Raw genomic sequence first — 22165 nt, 5'->3', positions numbered from 1 at the left:
ACTTGGTAATGGCGGGACGCAAGCGGCGAGGAGGCTGGCTGGCTGGCTTGCATGGGGCCGAACGGCTTGGACACTGCACGTTCACGAGGGCACTTGATCTTACATGTTTTAGTAGTGTGCATCATCGTCATACCATGTATCTTGCATGTTCTGAATGTTCGCGTGACTATTAAACAAGCAATTGATCGATCTTGTGTTGATTTTGAATGTTTGCTTTTTGCCCGTGTTAGAATAGAGTACAGATGGCAAAATGGGCGGCAATTAGCATGATATATCGGGCCGTGCCTGGGCTGCCATCATGGCCTGAGTGCCGGCCCAAGCATGACATTTGTTGGCCATAGGCACGACTAGGCCCATTAACAGCCCATTACAACTCCACATTTCTATAGATTAAAGGGCTGGCATACCGCGCAGCCTCAAGGTGTCCACCTCGGCATTTTTTCTCAAGAGTCCAATTCGCCATCGAATGGTCCGTACAGCGCGTGCTTTGCTCCACTGCGCTTCCGGCGGCCCTCCCCATTGTCAACACGCTGGGTCTTCATTTCCCACTGCGTCCCTGTTGTCCCAGCGTTCACACGCTGCTGCACGAGCCACCCTGCTTTTTGGCGGCCTCCTCCTTCTTCGCTGCTGCACCCGTGAAGCTTCTTGCCCTGGCCATGGCCCGACGGACAATGATGACCACGTCGTGCACCCCGGCAAACTTCCTGCCGTGTCTGCCGCTGTAGTCTCCCTTTTACACTGCGTTTTCAGATGTGTCAGTTCCACACCACTGCAGCGCTTGTGAAGCTCTCGTTCTCCTCTCCCTCTTTCTTAATTCCTTTCCGGCGTGCGGAGGGAGCAGGGGCCGCGGCCGCGCGCAGTGCTCGACCACCCGCTCGCCCTCTGCCGGCGCGCGCCGCTCAACTGCTGCGGGGCACAAGATCCGGCCACCGCGGGCAGAGCGGCGCCGCCAGGCACCGCGGCTGCTGCAGCTCGGCTGGGCGCCGCCCGAGCCGCGTCGTTCCTCGCCCTGGATCCAGCGGCCGTGCGCAAGGGAGAGGAGGGGGGAGGGCTGGCGGCGCTCGGGTCCGATGAGGGTGGCGCGAATCTGCGGCGCGGCTAGCAGGCGGAGAGCACCTGTCTCCGCGAGATCCGGCGGCCCGGCGGCATCCGGCCTGCTCCTTGCCCCTGGATCCGGCGACCCCTCTCCTCCCTTGCCGACCCTCTGTTCTCCTCCCTCGCCGGCGATCGAGGCCGCGCAACCGCGCCGCGACCGACGCCGGGCCAGGCAGCCGTGCTGCCACCGAGGCTGCGCAGCCGCGCCGCGAGGCGGAGGCACGGCGCCCGGCGGCCCTGGCGAGACGGCGTTGGTCCATGGCGCTCGCAGCCGCATCCCTGCGGACCTCCGACCTCGTCGAGCAAGTCCATGGCGGCGGCCGGATGCCGGCGGCCCTCCTCCCTCACCGCGCTGTCATCCCCGCGCAAGTCTTCGGTTGCTCTGTTTTCTGTATGCATCCCTGTCGCCGGTGTCATCGGCATCGCCTTCGCCGTCATGCAGTGGGTGCTCGTGTCGCGGGTGAACCTCTCCCCGGCCGCGGCCGCCATGGGCGGCAGCAAAAACGGCTACGGCGACTACCTCATCGAGGAGGATGAGGACCTCAACGACCACAACATCGTCGTCAAGTGCGCCGAGATCCAGAACGCCATCTCCGAAGGTGACGGAGCATGGCCTCCTCCCTCCCCCTTCCTTGGCCGGTGCGACCATCTGCGGCGGGCCTCCCTCTCCCTCCCTGGCCGGTGCGCAGAGCTGCTGCGGCAAGCTGGGTTTGGCCGGCCACGGGGAGGCCGGAGCCACAGGAATGGCCTGCCGGACAGCGACTACCTCAGGTGGCGGTGGCAGCCGCACGGCTGGACATTCTCAGGCAGGCCCGGCCCTGAGGGGGTCGAGCATTGCACCCGCCCCGGGCCTCGGAATCCAAGGGGCCCCTCCCCACCATGTACATGTATACTCCGTAGAGTACACATCATGAGTAATACATGGCCATGTTACTCAACGCATGCAAGCATGTTCACGTGTCTAATCCGCAGTTACTAAGATCAAGCCATCGACGATCAGGTACGACCGAATAGGTAGCTAGCTAGGTATATCCTACCTGCACGTAACAATTACCAAGATCTATGATATCAATTTTTTTAGAACAATGCACGCACACTCATACCCCTATGAACACACGAAAACTCTACCCCTATGAGCATCTTTAAAGACTGAGACGTCGTCTACCACTGAATATTCGCTCCCATGGGGCGTTGGACCCAGAACCTCAGGTGCTACTGAGGCTCTTGCAACTATTAGGCTACAGACCCTTTCGCTATGATATCATTGATGACCACATATCATTATATATATTACATGTTCGTTGCAGCTGGCCACTGATAATCTCAATTCACTATACATTGGTCAGGAATAGAATCTATACATTGAGGTGCGAGTTTTTAAAGACAGTCAGCAAAAATTTCTTCTTGCGTTCATCTAGTACCCTTTGATTTTGTGCTAGTTTCTGATTACTAATTTCTTTTACAGATTTAGCACCATTATGTTGTCTAGAAAATATGCATCTAATACTTAGTATTAAAAAGTGTTTGACATGAATATATTTGTATTAAGGGCCTCAAATTGAGTTTCGCCCTGGGCCACTAAAATCTCAGGACCGGGCCTGTTCCCAGGTAGAGTATGCATGTGACATTTCTGAACAGACGTTCATGCGATCTCTGATGCCTCATTCATGCTCTTCGCCCCCTCACGCTTGCCGCTCCAGCGCTTACCGCCTCACCGTCTTGGCCTCGTTCCGGGCTCCCCGATGGCCTCCACGCTCGCCATCCTTAGGCCCTCCGCGCCGGCACCGCTCGCAAGGTCACAGGGCCGGGTTGCCGCGCCGGCTACCGCGAGGGTGGCGCTGTCGTCCAGATCTAGGTACTTATCGGCTAGGGTGTCACTCGGGTCGGAGGTGGCGGTGGGCGACGCGCTCTTCGCCGACTACAAGCCCACCACCGCTTTTCTCTTCCCCGGTCAGGTACAATGAGACAGAGCGAGCTCTTTTGGCATGTTTCAACTTTGAAAGTAAAACAGATAATATCATCTAGCTGAATGGAAAGTTAAAGGAATCAGAAGCAATTTGGCATTGGTAACTACTTCAGACTCGGACTTTGCACGCTTCAGTTTCCGTAGATCGTATTTTGTCCGCAAAGATTAAAGTTTGAGCACTACTAAAATGCCTTAAATCACCGGTTGCAGGTGCCCTTTGGTACCGGTTTTTTTGAACCGGTACCCCGAAAGTTGTATCAAAGGCTCGAGCCTTTTGTACCGGGTAAATTAATCGGTACCTAAGGCCTCTAAAATTCACAAAAAATATTCTCTTTGGCTGGGATTTGAACTCACGACCTCTAGCCTTGCGCGTTGCTCCTTTACCATCTCAGCTACATAGTTCTTCTAATTGAGAACTAGATGCTTCCCTTTTGAAGTAACCCATGGATGAGCCTAAAGTACCGGTTGGTAACACCAACCGGTACCTAAAGCTCGTCTAAAGATACCGATTGGTGGTACCACCCGATACTAATATAAAAGTTATCAACCGGTACCTAAGGCTCATTCAAAGATTTCATCCACCCTAAAAGTACCGGTATGGAGATGTACCTATGCTACCGGTACTTTTGGGTGGACCTAAGGCTTGTTTTCTAGTAGTGGAATGTGATGATTATATTATGTTAGAGCAACTCCAGCAGGACTTCTATTTCGGCGAATAAACTCATATTTTAGTCATTTTACTCAAATTTCCATCTTTAGCAGGGCCCCTACTTGGGTGACTAAAATGAGGGGGTGACTAAATTTCTCTCTCAGAGCAACTACAGCAGGGTAACTAAATGGACTTCCATCTCCATATTTGCTCGGTGAGTGCAAAAATTTCATCTCCAGCAGGGAGAGCAAATGAGCTGCCATTTTGGTAGGCCTTCCAAATTTCTCCCCCACCCCACTCCCCCCCCCAATTTGGTGGCCCTCTATCTGGGCTGCCAACTGTGGGCCCCACTAATTTCTTTTTTTTCCATTTTCACAAACTTGTTCCGGATCCGTCGCACGCCAGGGCAACTGGGCGAGCGCCCCGCACGCTGCCGCCGCCCCAGCCCCGCCCCCGCCGCCGCCCCGCCGCCGTCCGCTCTAGCCGCGGCCACCGTCGCCCCTCCCATGCAGACGCCACGCCGCCAGCCACCCTAGCTGCCGCCGTCGGACAGCCCGCCTCAGGTCCTCCTCCTACCCAGATCCGCCGCGGAGCCGCCGGCGCCTGCTTCTTGCTGCGGCGGTGTCCTGCTCCGACTGCCGCTTCAAGCAGCGCGCCCTCGCGCCGGCGTCGCTCGGGGCTGTCATCCACTCGCTGTTCGTCTCCCTCACGCGCCGCTCCACCCCGCACTCGTCGCCGTCCGCGACGTCGGCCTCGGGAGGGGCCGGCGATGCGGGGGACAGCAAGCAGTGGTGCCTCGCCGCGGCCGACCTCTCCCGGAGGCTCGCCGTAGTCACGCGCACGCGGGACGAGGCGCTAGAGGAGATCACGCGCCTGAAGCACTCAGTTGCCGAGCTGGAGCTCAAGCTCGCGCCCACAGCTGCCGCCTACCCTGTCGACGCCTTCCTCCGCGCCGTCTCCACCGCGCGCGCCGCCGTGCGCAACCTAGCGCGCGTGCTGTCCACGCACCTGCGCAGCCCCGTCAGCCCCGGGCCGAACCTCGAGAGCTTCCTCAACTGCGCCTTCCACGCCGACTTCGAGCTGGACACCGACGCCGACGTCCACACCCCGGACCCCGCGGGCCGGTGCGAGGCCAACCTTGTCGGCGGCGGCGCGGGCACGGAAGCCCAGACACGGCGGTGCAGGGCACGCTAGGTGCGGAGTCACCGTGGAGAATGACAGGTGGGGCTCGGTTGTCCATTGGAAAAATGGAACCTCAATATATTCAGCCTGCTGGAGTGGAGGTCTATATTTGAGTGACTAAAATTTAGAAGTGGGCTTTTAAATAGGCATTTGCTCACCCAAATTAGAAGCCCCACTGGAGTTGCTCTCATCCCCTCAATTTGGTCACCCTCTATTTAGGCTACCAAAAGTAAGGCCCACTATTTTTTAATCTATTTAGTCGGTGTTGCTGGAGTAGAGATTATATTTTGGGTGACTGAACTTGAAAAGTGGTGACTAAAATGAGTTTTAGTCACTCAAATTTAGTCACTCCACTGGAGTTGCTCTTAGGAGGTCCTGTTAATTTATAATTTGATCCTAAAGGGCTGCTTTAATTTGCATCTACAGCATGCGTGATTCTGAGCTAAGAAAAAAAACAAGTCGCTACTCTTTTCCAAGATAAATGCCTTCGAGGCATGTCTATTCCATTATTTCTGAATTCCTTCAATTTCAGGGTGCCCAGACTGTAGGAATGGGTGCAGAGGCTCAGAGTGTTCAGCCGCCGCCAAACTGTTTAGCCAGGCAAATGACATACTCGGGTATCTTCAAGTCTCTCATGGTATCTATGTAGCTCTTTTTGGGGTGTTCTCTCTTGCATTTGATGTACTACTTCAAATTGTATGGGTGCTCGCCTTCGAAGAAAATGAAATATGAGCACGCATGCTAATGTTTTTCTATCTATATGTTGATACAGATATGATTTGTTGGACCTGCTTTGCACCAATGGACCAAAAGAAAAGCTTGCCTCAACAGTGACCAGTCAGGTATGTTGATTGCATAGTCCAAAGTCGCTTGAACCATTATAAAGTAAATACATTTTATTTTTCATGCAGCCCTTCACTACTGCTACTATGGCTTTGCATCCACTATATGGCTGGCTTGGAAATCCCGGGTTTGACCACACAAATTTTCAGCAGTAGGCTGCTCTTATTTAGCTGCAATATTTTCGTTAAAGCTTGCAGTAGGCTGGATATTCCAAAGAATTAATTTGGCAAATTTTTTTTTTGCATCAGCTATATCGCATATATGTATGACTCAAGATTTACCTACGATTATGCATTTGCAGTATAGTATTTTTGCAGTCTTGTCAGTGAAGTGTTGTGTTCTGCTTGCTGGATAAGTTCATTTTGCATATGTTGCCAGCCTTGCAGCAGTAGAGGTACTACGTGCACGCGATGGAGGCAAAGATGTGATCGACTCTGTTGATGTTACATGTGGTCTCAGCTTGGGAGAATACACTGCACTTGCATTTGCTGGTGCTTTTAGGCCCTGTTTAGATTTTTATCCGTAAATCCCGTAAACACACAAAAAACATCACATCGAATGTTTTGACACATGCATGGAGTACTAAATAAATTCTATTTACAAAACTTTTTGCATGGATGGGCTGTAAATCGCGAGCCGAATCTAATGAGACTACTTAATCCATGATTTGCAACAGTGATGCTACAGTAACCATCCGTTAATTATGGATTAATTAGCATCATTAGATTCGTCTCGCGATTTACAACCCATCTATGTAAAAAGTTTTGTAAATAGACTTCATTTAGTACTTCAAATTAGCAAGATTCCATCGCAAAAAAATTTTGCGTTCTATCTAAACACGGCCTTAGGTATTCTTTTTGTTCATTTAGAAGCACTCATTTGTCAGGTCAAATCATGTCCTACATGGAGTGAACATCTATACATAATAGGCTTATTTTGTTGACTATAGGTTGGATACTGTAGTGTGCCAAATATGCATACTTACACATCGTATATCAACATGCAGCTTTGAGGACGGACTGAAGCTTGTCAAGCTAAGAGGAGAAGCACGCAGGTTAGTCTACATAAACACTAAGAGATCGTTTGATTGATTTTGTGCATTGAATTCTAATGTCCCTTGTCTGTGTTGGATGCTTCAGATGCTGCCAATAGTGCGATGGTTAGTGTGATTGGTCTAGATTCAGAAAAGGTGCAAGACCTATATATGTGATGCTGCTAATGAGGAAGTAGATGAAAAGGAAAGAGTTCAGATGGCAAACTTTCTCTGTCCAGCGTCTATTTGATTGATTGATACGAAACAAAGTAAAATTACATTGCACGGGAATTATGCAGTTTCTGGTGGTGTAAAAGGTATCAAAGTGGTTGAAACCAAAGAAAAATCCTTCAAGGCTAGAATGACGGTCGCGACACAGGTTCACGTATGATTCTCACTACAACTCTCTTTGCGCTTAGGCGAGCTCCAACGGCTCACCCTAAGCCGCCCCCCACCCTACGTAGGGGGGGGCTTTGGGGGGAGCGAGTGCTCCAACGGCTCCCCCCACAGCTCCCCCTATGCAGAGGGAGAGATGAATCTCCCCCCACGTATGGGGGGAGTTTCAACTCTCCCTATATATCTAATCACACCATTTCTTCGCGATATTAATCACGTTTGAGCCCCGTAACACGATGATAATGTGTATTATGGCAGTACAAATACTGTATGATTTTTTTTAAATTCAAAAACATTAATTAAATAGTTAGTTAATGAGTGATAGTATATAGGGGGAATAGATATGGAGGGAATGGTTGGAGAGGAGTTATAGGGGGAGGAATATTTTGGAGGGAGGTAGTAAAATATAGTAAATAGTACGTTTGGGGGGAGTTGGATGAGGGGAATGGTTGGAAAAAGCCTTAGCATGTCTGCTGCCATGGTCACCTCCTCAATCTGTTAACTACGCTTGTAAAAACAGTGTTGATGCCTAGATTGTTCCACAAAGTGATGACATTTGCCAGGATTGGCACGTACGGTACGATTGGCTAGCTATGCCTAGCCGTGCCGTGCCTTCATTGTGCTTGGCCGCCCATCCAGACAATATGCATTGTGGGAGATGTGCCGACCCGAGCGTTTGAGAGTGGCCGGATCACCTCGGTAAGCTATAGGAGTAGTGCAATTTGTTTAGCTGTTGCAGACTCATGGTGACAGCTAAGCATCAACAGCGACGGTGTGGAATAATATAGCACATGTGCAAATTAAACGCCGAGTCTCTACAGAAACCGGATCACTGCGGTAAACAAGAAGATTCCTGAACTAGACCAAACAAGTACGCATTATATTTACTATAATCTAAACAAGCAGTCACTCACAGGTGGTGCGGTGGTTGGAGCTAGCAATCCCAGTCCCAGCAGAGCAGGATGCGAGACAAACAGAAGTGGATCGTGGAGCAGTGGTGATCGATCGGTGGGCACTCAGCGGTGTTGGAGGGAATAGGCAGAGGGAGCATATGCAGCAGTGCAGTGGACTGTGGAGCCAAACTGAGGTTGTGTGTTACCACCACCTGCAAGACTACATCCCCCTCTACGCCTGGGCCTCGGCGATCTACTCGGCCCAAGATTCCCAGTGTGCATGTGTCGGGCCCAGAGTGGCAACGGCCCGTGTAAGTGGCGTGCGTGAGTTGCGTGTGTGATTCCGTGGCCGGCGGCTACAAGAGGCAAGACGAGAACAGAACTCGCCATGAAAAATGTAATCAGAACTCCGAATGGAATCTGTCCTCCGAGCTCCTATCTGGCTCTAGCTTCGTTCTTCCTTCCCCTCCAGTTCCCTTTGATTGCTAACATTCTGGTATCAGATTCGCCCGTTCCTCGGCATCCCGCTGTTCTGCTCGCCCGATTCTCCCGCGCCGCCGTGCATCACTCCGATCTCGGCGTCCAAGCCTCGCCTCCCGACTCCCAGTCGGCGACGACCCTGCATATCGCCGGTTAGCGCTTCCTGCGTCGGCGACCACCCAAATTCGCAACGCTTAGGATAGTAGGTCGGGTTTGAGCACTGGATTCCCTACCGGCCCACGAGCACTTCACTCGCTTTCAGCGTCGCCACGGCGCCATGGATCCCGCCGTCAAGATCGTCCTCGACGAGATGCAGCAGCGGTTCTCCGACGAGCTCCGCAAGGGCTTCTCCGAGCACGACGAGAAGTGGGACCGCCGATTCCTCGACATCGAGCAATCTCAGGGCGCCCGGCTTGACCGCTTGGAGGAGGCGGCTCAGGTGTTCGACGAATGGCGTCCCCGCATCGAGGCCACCGTCGACGACGTGAAGCTCTAGCTCGGCAAAGTCACCCGCTTCTGGGACCGTTCCCTCCGCGAGCGCGTGGTCCAGGAGCCTCCCATCTTCCCATCCCCGCAGTCGGCGACGGAGCGCTCACCTGCTCCTACCGACGCCGATGGCCCCGCTGGGCACCGCGCTGAACATCACTACCAGGATGAGGGGTTCGGATCCGTGCTGATCCACACCCACGTCCCGGTCAAGGGTACGTTATCTCATCCCCTTCCCCCTCCCATCTCCTCCACGAAACACGGTTCCTCTGGTTTTTCCCGTGACAACCCCATGCTTGGCAAGTTACCCAAATTATATTTCCATCGATTCGATGGTGAAAATCCCAAACTCTGGATCTCTAGGTGTGAGGATTATTTCGAGATGTACTCTGTTGATTCTAGTTACTGGGTTCGTCTAGCCTTGAATCAGTTAGATGGTCCAGCCGCACGATGGTCCCAATCAGTGGCCAAGCGTTTGAAACAATCATCGTGGTCTGAGTTTTCCTCTCTTTTACTCGAGCGATTTGGTAGAGACCAGCAGGAATCCTTGATTAGGCAGCTTTACCACATTCGCCAGACTAGTACTGTCGCTGATTATGTAGAACGGTTTTCTGAATTGGTGGATCAGCTTATTGCTTACGAGCATTCCACGGATCCTATGTACTACACTATTCGTTTTATGGATGGATTATGTGATAATATACGTTCCATTGTGCTTGTTCAGCGCCCTTCTTCTCTAGATACTGCCTACTCCCTTGCCTTGTTGCAGGAAGAAGTGGTTGGGACAGTGTTCAAGCGAGATTCCCGTCGCCCTGAAGCTGGTTTTCAGTGGAAGCCTCCGCCCCCGCGGGCACCTTTACCTTTACCGGCGCCTCCTGCTGCCGATCGGCCGCACCCTCCGACTGACGCCAAACCTGCAGCTCCAGATCCTGGGAAGCCAACAGCCGACAAGTTCGCTGCACTGAAGGCTTACCGCCATGCTCGCGGTCTCTGCGACAGATGCGCCGAGCGATGGCATCCTGGCCATAAGTGTGCCCCGACGGTGCAACTTCATGTCGTGCAAGAGCTGATGGACTTGATCGCGCACGCCGACGGTAACACTGACTCTTTTGGTTATGAGCTATCTTCTCAACAGGGTGGATCAGTCAAGGATGCGCAGCTGTTTCTTGCTCTGTCTCCGGAGGCCTTTGGTGGCACTGAAGGTCCCCGAACAATGCATTTTCAGGGCACTATTCAAACTCATCACCTGCTCATTTTAGTGGACTCGGGGAGCTCACATTCATTCCTCAGTTCTCATGTTGCTGACAAGTTGCTTGGGGTTCAGTTTCTACCCAGCGCCATCAGAGTCCGGGTTGCCAATGGGGGTATTATGCAGTGTGATGCTCACTTACCTGGGGCTTCTTGGTCAATTCAGGGCTTCAATTTCTCTTCTGATCTCCGGGTTCTTCCCCTTCAACATTTTGACCTGATTTTGGGTATGGATTGGCTTGAGTCTTTCAGCCCCATGAAGGTTCATTGGAAGATGAAGTGGATGTCAATTCCGTATGGTAATTCCACTGTATTACTACAAGGTCTCTTGCCTCAGGTGCCTGTTGATACAATTGTTCGGCTCTGCAGTATTTCAGTACCTGATCAGCTAGAGGAGATAGCTTCTTCAGTACACCCCTCGGTTTCGACCTTGCTCACTGAATTCTCCTCAGTTTTTGCTCCAGTCAGTGGGTTACCTCCTGCTCGGGATTGTGATCACTCAATTCCCTTAGTGGCGGGCGCCAAACCAGTCTATATCCGCCCCTACCGATACCCTCCGGCTCGCAAGGACGAAATTGAAAAGCAGATACAAGATATGATGGACAAGGGCCTAATCCAACCAAGCAGCAGCCCCTTTTCTTCACCACTGCTGTTGGTTAAGAAAAAGGACGGGACATGGCGTCCTTGTGTGGATTACCGCTACCTCAACGCGCTAACTGTCCGGGGCAAGTTCCCTATACCCATTTTCGATGAGCTAGTCGATGAATTGGCAGGGGCTTCTTGGTTTTCTACCCTTGACCTCAACTCGGGTTTTCATCAAATCAGAATGAAGGCCGGCGAAGAGTACAAAACAGCCTTCCAAACCCATTTTGGCCACTTCGAGTTTAAGGTTATGTCTTTTGGCCTTTGTGGAGCCCCAGCTTCTTTCCAAGGTGCTATGAATTCCACTCTCCAGCCATTATTGAGGACATGTGTTCTGGTTTTCTTCGATGACATATTGGTGTACAGTCATTCTTTTGAAGAGCATCTTTCCCACCTTCGTGCCGTTTTTCAGTTGCTCGCACGAGACCAGTGGCAAGTCAAACTGTCCAAATGTACTTTCGCACAGCGGCAGATCTCTTACCTCGGACATATCATCAGCGCCGAAGGTATCTCAACTGACTCCAGAAAGGTGGAAGCCATGGTCTCGTGGCCTACCCCTACCAACACCAAAGAGCTGCGGAGTTTCCTCGGTTTGGCGGGCTATTATCGGAAGTTTGTCAGACATTTTGCAATCATTGCTCGTCCCCTCACTGATCTTCTGAAGAAGCACTCCATCTTTGTTTGGACACCTGATCATCAAGCCGCTTTCGATACTCTCAAGTCTGCTCTTAGCTCGGCACCTGTTCTGGCCACTCCTGACTTCAGCAGGCCATTTTGCTTGGAGACTGACGCCTGTGCCAATGGTGTTGGCGCTGTTCTCATACAGTGTGGTCACCCTCTTGCATACATCAGCAAGCCGCTAGGTCCCAAGACAGCAGGCCTTTCTACATACGAGGAGTATCTAGCCATTCTCCTTGCAGTTGAGCAATGGCGCCCCTACCTGCAACATGCAGAATTCACTATCTTCACTGATCAACGCAGCTTGACTCACCTCACTGATCAGCGCCTCAACACTCCTTGGCAACAGCGGGTGTTCACTAAATTATTGGGGCTGCAATACAAGTTAGTTTACAAACAAGGCTCCGACAATCGTGTGGCCGATGCTCTATCCCGGCGGCCGCATGATTCTGAACCAGTCCTACACGCCATGTCCTCTTGTGCCCCGTCTTGGACTTCGGCCATCATTCAAGGTTACAATCAGGACGAAGATGCTCAATTGTTGTTGTCCAAGTTGACCATAGATCCTTCAGCTGTCCCTCATTTTTCTATTCAAGATGGAATTCTTCGTTACAAGAACAGGATCTGGCTCGGCAACAACAGCAACCTGCAAGCTCAAATAGTGTCAGCATTACATGATTCCCCTTCAGGCGGTCACTCAGGTTTCCCAGTAACCTACCGCCGGGTCAAGCAGTTGTTTGCCTGGAAGGCCATGAAATCTGATATTAAAGCATTTGTGGCCAGTTGCTCCACTTGCCAACAAGCTAAACCAGACCGTTCCAAGTACCCCGGCCTCCTTCAGCCACTTCCAGTCCCTTCATCGGCGTGGCAAATTATTTCCATGGACTTTATCGAAGGATTACCTAAGTCCAAGGGTAAAAGTTGTATCCTGGTAGTAGTGGATAAATTCACCAAATACAGTCACTTCCTGGGCTTATCACACCCTTTCACAGCTGCTGATATTGCCCAAGTCTTCTTTGATAACATTTACAAGCTGCATGGGCTTCCGGACTCCATTGTCTCCGACCGTGACAGGATCTTCACAAGCACATTTTGGCAAGAACTCTTCAAACTGGTCAGGGTCTCTCTTCGTATGAGCACAAGTTACCACCCTCAAATAGATGGCCAAACCAAGCGCGTCAACCAGTGCCTCGAGACATACCTTCGCTGTTTCGTTCATGCTTGCCCATCAAAATGGGTGGATTGGTTGAGCTCGGCTGAGTATTGGTATAATACTTCAGCTCATTCTGCTATCGGGTATTCCCCGTTTGAAGCCTTGTACGGGTATTCTCCTCGCAGCCTGGGTTTGCCTTCAGTTCAGGGCGTGGGAGCAAACATTTCGGAGTGGATCCGTGAGAAGAAGCTGATGAACACACTTCTCCAACAGCACCTGCATCGCGCTACACACCGTATGAAAATGCAAGCTGACAAGGGCAGGTCTGATCGTTCTTTTCAGGTGGGCGATTCAGTGTATCTCAAGCTCCAAACATATGTGCAATCATCGCTGGCGCCACGTGCTAACCAGAAATTAGCCTTCAAGTACTTCGGCCCGTATAAAGTCATCGGTAAAGTCGGTCCGGTCGCTTACAAGCTCCAGCTTCCATCGTCGGCATCCATCCATGACGTTTTCCACGTCTCCCAGCTGAAGCAAGCCATCTCCAAGACTGATCAGGTTTCTTCTCTGATTCCTGACCTCGATGCTCCTTGTCAGTTTCCAGAGCAGGTACTGGCCAAGAAGATGGTGACCAAGGGCGTTCGCTCCATTCAACAAGTTTTGGTGAAGTGGTCCGGCTGGCCAGCTTCTCTCGCCACTTGGGAAGACGTGGAGGCTCTCCGTCAACGCTTCCCAGCTGCACCCGCTTGGGGACAAGCGGGTTCTTTACAGGGGGGAGATGTTACCACCACCTACAAGACTACATCCCCCTCTACGCCTGGGCCTCGGCGATCTACTCGGCCCAAGATTCCCAGTGTGCATGTGTCGGGCCCAGAGTGGCAACGGCCCGTGTAAGTGGCGTGCGTGAGTTGCGTGTGTGATTCCGTGGCCGGCGGCTACAAGAGGCAAGACGAGAACAGAACTCGCCATGAAAAATGTAATCAGAACTCCAAATGGAATCTGTCCTCCGAGCTCCTATCTTGCTCTAGCTTCGTTCTTCCTTCCCCTCCAGTTCCCTTCGATTGCTAACATTGTGGCTCACGAGCAAGACAGATGGAGCATACGCCGCAGTGCAGGAGAGGAAAGCGAGGGTGTGGTCTTTTAAGTTTTAATTAGCCGGTGTCTCTGTCCTTCAACCGCACCTTTTCTTTTCTTTTTCATGGGTAACCTCATCTTCCTTTGTTGTCGCCACACCCGTCTCATCACCTTTGACATGGTTATTATTCCCTCCTACTGCCCCCCGCCGGCCCGCCCCCACCCACCCACCCACCCACACACGGTATCCTCCTGTCTCTATTATCCAAGTTATTAGGTAGATCAAAACGCACACACACGATTTCCTGTCTCTATTATTTAAGGTAGATCAAAACCCATATTATAAGGGCGTAAGGGCCACAATCTTTTTTTGCATACTTCGTTTAGACTTCGAGACAAGTTGAGAGATTAAATTAAATTCACTAATTTCAATTAACAACTCTCCGTGGCAAAAAATTTTGCCTCTATTTTGGAGGATGAAAAACCGGAATGAGCTGGTCGCGCTGGACAAGCTGTTTTATTAGGATCAAGTCGGCGTCCGACCATTTGGCAAAATCAGAACCGCGGAGAAATGAGGACTAAAACCAATAATAATAATTATGCCAAAATGAAATGAGGGTTACAGACATGTTATATCTTGCCTGCTTGGAATTTTTCCAGGCTGATCGAAACAAGTAATCGATCTAGTATGCTTTTTGATGTTTGCCTTTTGTTCGTGTTAGAATAGAGGGGGACAGGTGTGAGTGGGATTCACGCACCCGGGAAAAATCACCTCGGTAGTAGCGGTGTAATAATTCACCTGCCTGTCATGTACAACTGACACATGAACGCTGTCTAGCTTTTGTATCGGCCGTGGCGGACGGGCGGCCGTGGCCACAGCGAACGGCGGAGTGGCCATGGCGGTAAGATGGCAAGCAGCTTAAGAGGTCATGGGGAGGGTGCAGAAAAGTGGTCGACGATTTGTCCTTACAGACTTCGTACTAAAGGGCGAGCTACTAGTAGCTGCTGGTTGCCGATCAGAGAAGAAACAGGAAGGCTTGTGCTGATGGTTGTGGTTTGCTGCAGGGATCGAAGTAGAGCTGGCTGATCAGGGGGCAGAGCAGGGAGAAGAGAGAGATCGATGGGAGCAGCCTGTTGGCTCTGGTTGCTTCTGGTAGAAGAACGAGAGCAGAGAGACGGCTGCTGCTGTTGGCAGCGAAAGAGCGAGCTGCTAGTTGCTAGAACAGAGAGGACTCAAGCTGCTAGCGATGGAAGAACAAGTGACAAGAGCAAGGAGGGTGCTCGGAGAAATAGCTGAAAGGGCTTGGCACGCGCCACGCCACGACCTCCAGGCTTCGGGAAGCCCTGGACGCCCGTGACGGCGAAACAGCGGAGAGGCAAAGCTATGCTGGCCTTGCTGGGCGAGCTCGGTTTCGTCCAAGGGAAGGCCAGTGCTTGGCCTCTCGGCCGATTGGCTTGGTGACGCGCTCACGCAAGGGCACGTGGTTTCCTGGTGCCACAGGCAGGTCTGTGGCGGCGGTGTGGCGACGGCAGTTTACAGATAGACGGCTCCACGTCAGGCTCCTGCACAAGACCGGCACAAGGCCAAAGGAATGTGTGTCCTAGTGTTGCTACGGACGGTTCATCGGCGACGACGCGAAGCCCTCGCCGGCAGCAGGGGGTCGGGCAAGGAGCAAAGCGGCGGCGCTCACCAGTTGGGCTCGGGGTCGTGCAGGCGAAGCGGGGAGACGGCGCGGCTGTGACGGCTCGTTGCAGCGCTGGCTCGGGGCGGCTCCTTCTCCTCGGCTTGGCGGCTTCCTCTGCTCCCGCGCCTCCAATTCCTTCTCTCCTCTGCAGGGATCGATGGAGAGCTGGCTGATCACGGAGCTGAGGCCGGGAGAAGGGAGAGATCGATGGGAGCACCTGTTGGCTCAGGTTGCTTCTGGTGGAAGAACGAGACAAGAGCTTGTTGCTGCTGGTGGCATGAGAAAGAGAGAGCTGCTGGTTGCAGCGCGGGCAAGGTGTATGGCGTGCATGCTTCGCTCTATAGGTTTTCCGATAGTACAGAGATCATGTCACTGCTACACAACCCCTCATCGTTTTTTAACATTTGTCGTGGCCATTGTTTGGCTCGGAACAAGCGATGGCATTAGTTGCAGATTCAACAGCCGGGGCACTGAAGGTGGGGGGTGGAGGGTAGGGAGGCGAGGGACTATTAGATCAAAATCATGCACAGTGTTTGGAGAATTATATTTTGTTAGATTTAGTCTCATATCCAAAATTGATGGTGAGGGAGCACAATATATAAGGTGGGGCAGCCCTCACCCATTAGGCATTTTTGGTTAGACATACACTACACCACAGGCCTAATACACCGACTGATGGTGGTAAAAGCCATTGTACCGATGAATCATACCATATAGTACCAATCTTTTGAAACAATACATATCAAACACACTTGACTGAAGATATATAGCTCATGGTTTTCATTTGAAGCCAACAGATATCAAACATAGAATTAGCTAAAATAGAGCTCAAAGTTTTCATATGAATCTAACAGACATGAAACAATATATAATTGGCTAAACAGCAAAGTTTTCATTATAGACATCTTTTGTGATGTCATAGTGCTCAAGTCAAGCTAGCTAGATCATATGTTCGGTTTGTCACAAGACACCGTACAAGCAGCAGCCACATTTACAAAATAAAGGGAGCTAGCCTAGATATTCCAAATAAGCGCGGCCCAAAATAAAAGTGTCCATGAGCACTGCCCCAAATAATAGTGTCCATGAGCACTGGTCCTCTTTTTGCTTACATGCACTACTACCAAAACGATTTGTAGCAACGCCCCGGTTTTTTTAGGGGCGGGCCTAACACTACTACAGAATAGGCCTTTGTTCCAGGTCATTTATCCCGGTTACCTTTGGGCCCGGGACAAAAGGTGGCTTTTGTCCCGGGTTCAAAGGCTAGCCGGGCCAGCGGGGGGGACAGGGGCCTTTTGTCCCCGGTGGAGCCACCAACCCGGACAAAAGGCCCCCCCTTTTGTCCCGGTTGGTGGCTCCACCCGGGACAAAAGGTCCAACCCCTTTTATCCCGGTTGGTAACACCAACCCGGACAAAAGGGTGACCCTTTTATCCCGGTTGGTGGTACCAACCGGGACAAAAGGACCCTTTTGTCCCGGTTGGTGTTACCAACCCGGACAAAAGGCCCCTCCACGTGATAGTTCAAAAGGGAGTTATTCTTTACTGAGTCACATGTACTACTTAGTTAAGTTGGCAAGGAAGCCATGCGCTAGGCAATAGGTCTTGGGTTCCAATCCCGCAGCGCGCAAATATTTTTTAGCGCGAGGGACATTTTGTCCCGGTTCTACCACCCGGGACAAAAGCCTCCAGCGCTTTTGTCCCGGCGGCCTTGTCCCGGTTCCAAAACTGGGACAAATAGCCCTTTGGAACCGGGACAAATGGCCCGATCTGTAGTAGTGTAAAGTTGGCTGATGCCCGCCCCTAGAAACAACATTTGTAGGGGTGGCTCACCCTCCCATCCGCCCTTACAAATGACGCCAATTTGTAGGGGCGGATGGTGGGGTGAGCCGCCCCTGCAAATGGTGTTTCTTGGGGCGGCTGACGCCACCACCCGCACCTAAAAAAGGTGCAATTTGTAGGGGCGGATGGGGGGTGAGCCGCCCCTAGAAATGGATTTTTAGGGGCGGTGGAGCTCCCGACCCGCCCCTAAAAATATGTGTATAAATTATGCCTTCTTCCTCCTCCCAACCCCCCATTGTTAGCTCGGGAGAGGAGCTCCCCCAACATCCGAAAAAAAGAAAAAAGGGGGGGAGGTTTTCAACCTGATTTGCATCGAGCTGAGGGCTCTAAGAGGTAAGTTACCACTTATTCCTTGTCATTTCAAACGTTTTTGTGTGTTTTTTTGGCTCAAATTGTGCTCTCTTAGGCTCTCACTAGATCTAGATCTCCATGGTTAAGATTAGCCATTTTTTAGACTATTTGCACCAAACTTTTGGATGAAGTTGTGCTATTTTAGTAGGAGAACAATATTATGTAAGCATTTAGCCTACATCTATATGTTTTACCCTCATTTCTAAGGATAGTATTTACTAGATCTATGGAGGAGGGAGAAGATTAGGTTTTTTCCTTTTTTTATACATAAGCATGAATTTCTTTTAAGATGTAGTGGTACGTGATAATATGTTTTAATTTATGCATGATCTTTGGCTTTAATTTTTCTCATTTAGTACGATATATGTAATTTAGTACCATCATTTATGCTTGAATTATGTATTGTCATTTATAGTTTTCCCTGAAGGCATGAATTTATGAATGTGTTTTAATCCATTTTTATTTATTTTTAAATTTTTATAGATGAATAGGTCTTGGATGTACAATGCAAACACGATGGATGCGTATTTCTGTGGAGAGCTAGATAAATTCATTAAAGTCGCTGAGAACCACGCAAGAAATAAGAACACAGTGTTGATACATTGCCCGTGCAGGGTTTGTGGAAATTTGAAAGTATTTAGCGAGCCAACTACAATCAGATCTCATGTGATAGTGAGTAGTTTTGTTAAAGACTGCACGATTTGGAAGAAACATGGTGAGATGGATGTTCCCCCTCTGACGAATAACCCATTGGATGAAATCATACAAGCCGATGATTTCGGCAGATTTTTTGATGCTTATTATGATCTTGGCAGAGATGACGATGGTGTCAGCGTTGATGATGGAGTAGGTGTATTCCATAGTGATGATGTCGATGACAGGCCCATTGATAGTGATAGTAGTGAAGATGAACTTGACGACGGAGATTTTCTGAGGCAGTTGTTGCGCCACACCAAAGTAGAGGTATTGGCTGCTAGTGCCAGGGGGTTACCAAACTTAAAGAATGTGAGAAAATGAGCAGAGGAAAATATATATGAGCGATCCAAGGGATGCCCGAAACACTGGACCATGCTTCATTTCATATTGGAGCTGTTGACTCTGAAGGCTAAGCATAGTTGGTCAGATGGTAGTTTCAACGATCTGCTACGTATCTTGGCTTGGTTGCTTCCAAAGCCAAATAAAGTGCCTGCCAACACATACTGAGCCAAGAAGCTTGTTAGTCCGTTCACGATAGGTGTTGAAAGAATCCATGCATGTCCAAATCATTGTATTTTGTATCGTGGGGATACTTTCAAAGACCTGAAAAAATGCCTTGTGTGTTCTGCAAGTCGGTACAAAACCAATGCGGGTTACAGTGGTGACGACAATCAAGTTTCATCCGTTGAGGCAGATGACGCTACTTTAGGCATGTCTGGGAAGCAGAGCAAAATTCCTGCCATGGTTATGTGGTACCTCCTAGTTTCCGATCGCCGTAGGCGTTTCTTTTCAAACCCAAAGGATGCTGAGCTGATGCGATGGTTGAATTCAGATTAGCGCAAGAAGGGTGACGGAAAGCTGCGACATCCATCTGATGCTCGGTAGTGGAAGGAATTCGATGACAAGTATTATCATGAATTTGGGAATGATCCAAGAAATGTTAGGTTTGCGTTGAGTACGGATGGAATGAATCCATTCGGTGAACGAAGTAGCACCCACAACACATGCCCAGTGATACTGACGATGTACAATCTGCCTACATGGTTGTGCCAGAAGAGAAAGTATCTTTTGCTATCTGTGCTTATGCAGGGCCCTAAGCATCCTGACATCGATATAGATGTTTTCCTTGAGCCTCTGATGCAAGAAATGAAAAATCTATGGAAGGAGGGTATCGATATATTTGATGGTTTTGCACGGCAGCCCTTTAATCTTAGAGCTATTATATTTGTCACCATCCATGATTACCAGGCATTGTTTGTCCTGTCAGGTCAGATCAAAGGTAGGACAGGATGCACGGTGTGCGTGGATGACATTGTATCATCTTTTCTTGAAGGTTCTAGAAAGGTAGTTTACCTTGGATACAGACGCTTCTTAGTGGAAGGACATAGGTACAGAAGTAAAAAGTTCTATAATCATTTTGACAGCATGCCTGAATTACATTCTGCACCAGTGCAACGAGACGGGCACTATGTTTTCAAAATGGTTCAGACCATCCAGGTCATTTATGTGAAGAAGAAGGAGGATGGGAAGAAGAGAAAGAGAGATAAGGCACCTATCGATGGTGTACCATTCAATAAACAATCCATCTTCTACAAATACTTGCCGTATTGGGCGGATCTCGAGGTTCGCCATGCAATCGATGGTATGCACCCGAAGAAGAATGTTTTTGGGAACACAATAGGGCTCCTCCTGGAGAAATCAACCAAAACAAAGGATACCTTGAAGTCGCGTCAAGATTTGGTAGCCATGAAGATTAGACAAGATCTTCACCCTGTGGACAAAGGGAATGGCAGATATGAACTCCCCCCAGCTAGCTACAACTTTACACGTGATGAGAAGAAGGCAATGTGCGAGAGCTTAAGAGGGATCCGAGTTCCGAGTCGTTTCACGTCGAACATAAGAAAACTAGTCTCGATGAAAGATTTGTCACTATGCGGCTACAACTGTCATGATTGTCATGTGCTGCTGACGGTGTTCCCCCCGATTGCAATCAGAGCGATCAAGCCAGTATATGTAAAGATGGTAATTACTCGATTGTGTTACTTCTTTAATAGGATTTCACAAAAGGTGATCGACGAAGATGAGTTGCAGGATCTTAAAGAATTCATTGCGGAGACTATGGCACATCTAGAGATGTGTTTCTCTCCTGGTTATTTTGATATAACCAAACACCTAATGATTCACATTGTCGACCAAATACAAGCACTTGGTCCACTTTACCTACACAAAATGTGGACGTATGAGCGTTTCATGTCTATCCTCAACAGGTATGTATTGAATCATGCTCATCCTGAGGGGTCAATGATAGAGGGATACAATACTGAGGAAGTCATCGAGTCTTGCCTAGGTTACCTAAAGGATACTGTGTCCCTTGGTTTGTCAATTCCATGTTTTTTTGGGAGGTTGGAAGGTGTGGGCACAATCGGCAAGAAAATCTTCATCGACAAAGATTTCAAAGGTGTGCAACAAGCACGTTATTGCATCATGCAGCATCTCACGGTAATGACACCTTTAGTCGAAGAATACTTGAGCATACTTCAGGCACAATGTAATGGCCGCTCGGATGATTGGGTCATGAGAGAGCACAAACGTCGACGTACTACATGGTTGAAGGATCTAGATCTACCAGATGGGGTGACTGTTGAGGAGCAAACGATTAAAAGATTGGCAGCCGGCTCATCTAGCCAGGTCATATCTTGGCAAGGGTACGACATAAATGGATATCTATTCTACTCCATCCGGCTGGAGCTGGGAAAACAAAGGAAGTTGCAAGGGCCCGAGTGCATCCGGTTGGGAGTTTATTTGAGGGAAACCCCACCCCGGCCCTATATGCGTGCATAGAAGTGGAGGAACTCTTGAAATCAATCTACAATGATACCGAGATAGACATCCCCACTGCAGATGGGAAGAATTGTCTTGGAAAATGTGTCGGCAGCACGATTCTGTGGCATAAACGAGATATCATACTGGTTAGTCAGATAACTATGACTGCTATGGAACATATCTCTCCACAAATACGAGAGGAATCACCTGTGGCTCCCCGATCACCTGTGGCTCCGCCATCACCAGAGGAACGAGACCCGACACCTGCAGCTCCAGAGCAACGGGAGCCGTCAAATGCGGCTCCACCATCACCTCCGGCTCGAGAGGAACAAGAGCCGACACCTGCGGCTCCAGAGCAACAAGAGCCATCAAATGCAGCTCTGCCATCACCTGTGGCTCCAGAGCAACGAGAGCCAAGCTAAGAAGGCTAAGAAGGATAAGTCATAGGATAAACCACCAACTTCTAGTGGCAGTAGAAAGTCGGGCTTTTCTATGCCCCGCACGGACACATTGTTCAACAGGGTGCTTGCGGTTGATGGCCTTCCAGACTTAGAAGATGCTCCTCTAGAGTTTGCATAGGGAAAGGACTTGCTACCGAGCTGGATACTATGTGATTGTCCAACTTACATGAAGAGGATCCATAATTGGTACAAGAGGGCATGTAGACTTGGGCTGAGAAGCCTAGGTGCTCCACACCATAAGGATGTATTCGGACTTAAGGGGCCACAAATCAATGATATCATGTTCAATTTTGAAGACATCCAGCAAATGTTTCGCCTCTCACAACTTGGTAGCGAAATGGTTCGACTATGGTGCATGTGTAAAAAAGTGCCTCATCGACTTTGTATTAAATTCTATAGTATTGTATAAGCATAAATATTTAATGCCATACATTAAATTTACAGGATGCAAACAATGGATGCTATTATTTGTAATTTTAAGGTCTGGTACCTTG

At 50.0% G+C, this 22165-nt stretch overlaps 1 protein-coding gene and 1 pseudogene across 1 annotated transcript; both read left to right on the top strand.

The window, feature by feature from the left end:
• Positions 1 to 438: 438 nt before the first annotated feature.
• LOC120669296 lies at positions 439 to 2566 on the top strand. The gene is made up of 2 exons (XM_039949072.1): positions 439 to 1921; positions 2561 to 2566. Exons 1-2 carry the CDS (start codon positions 1406 to 1408, stop codon positions 2564 to 2566), a joined length of 522 nt encoding a protein of 173 aa, XP_039805006.1. The 5' UTR covers positions 439 to 1405.
• Positions 2567 to 2703: 137 nt separating this feature from the next.
• LOC120670128 lies at positions 2704 to 7069 on the top strand (annotated as a pseudogene).
• Positions 7070 to 22165: the final 15096 nt, after the last annotated feature.

This window comes from Panicum virgatum, chromosome 4N, assembly GCF_016808335.1.
Source record: "Panicum virgatum strain AP13 chromosome 4N, P.virgatum_v5, whole genome shotgun sequence".
Classification (NCBI taxonomy): domain Eukaryota; kingdom Viridiplantae; phylum Streptophyta; class Magnoliopsida; order Poales; family Poaceae; genus Panicum; species Panicum virgatum.
This window is presented reverse-complemented; position numbering and strand designations above follow the sequence as displayed.

Coding starts and splice junctions, on each gene's coding strand:
- LOC120669296 (XM_039949072.1), top strand. CDS start 1,406: ATGGCGGCGGCCGGATGCCGGCGGCCCTCCTCCCTCACCGCGCTGTCA.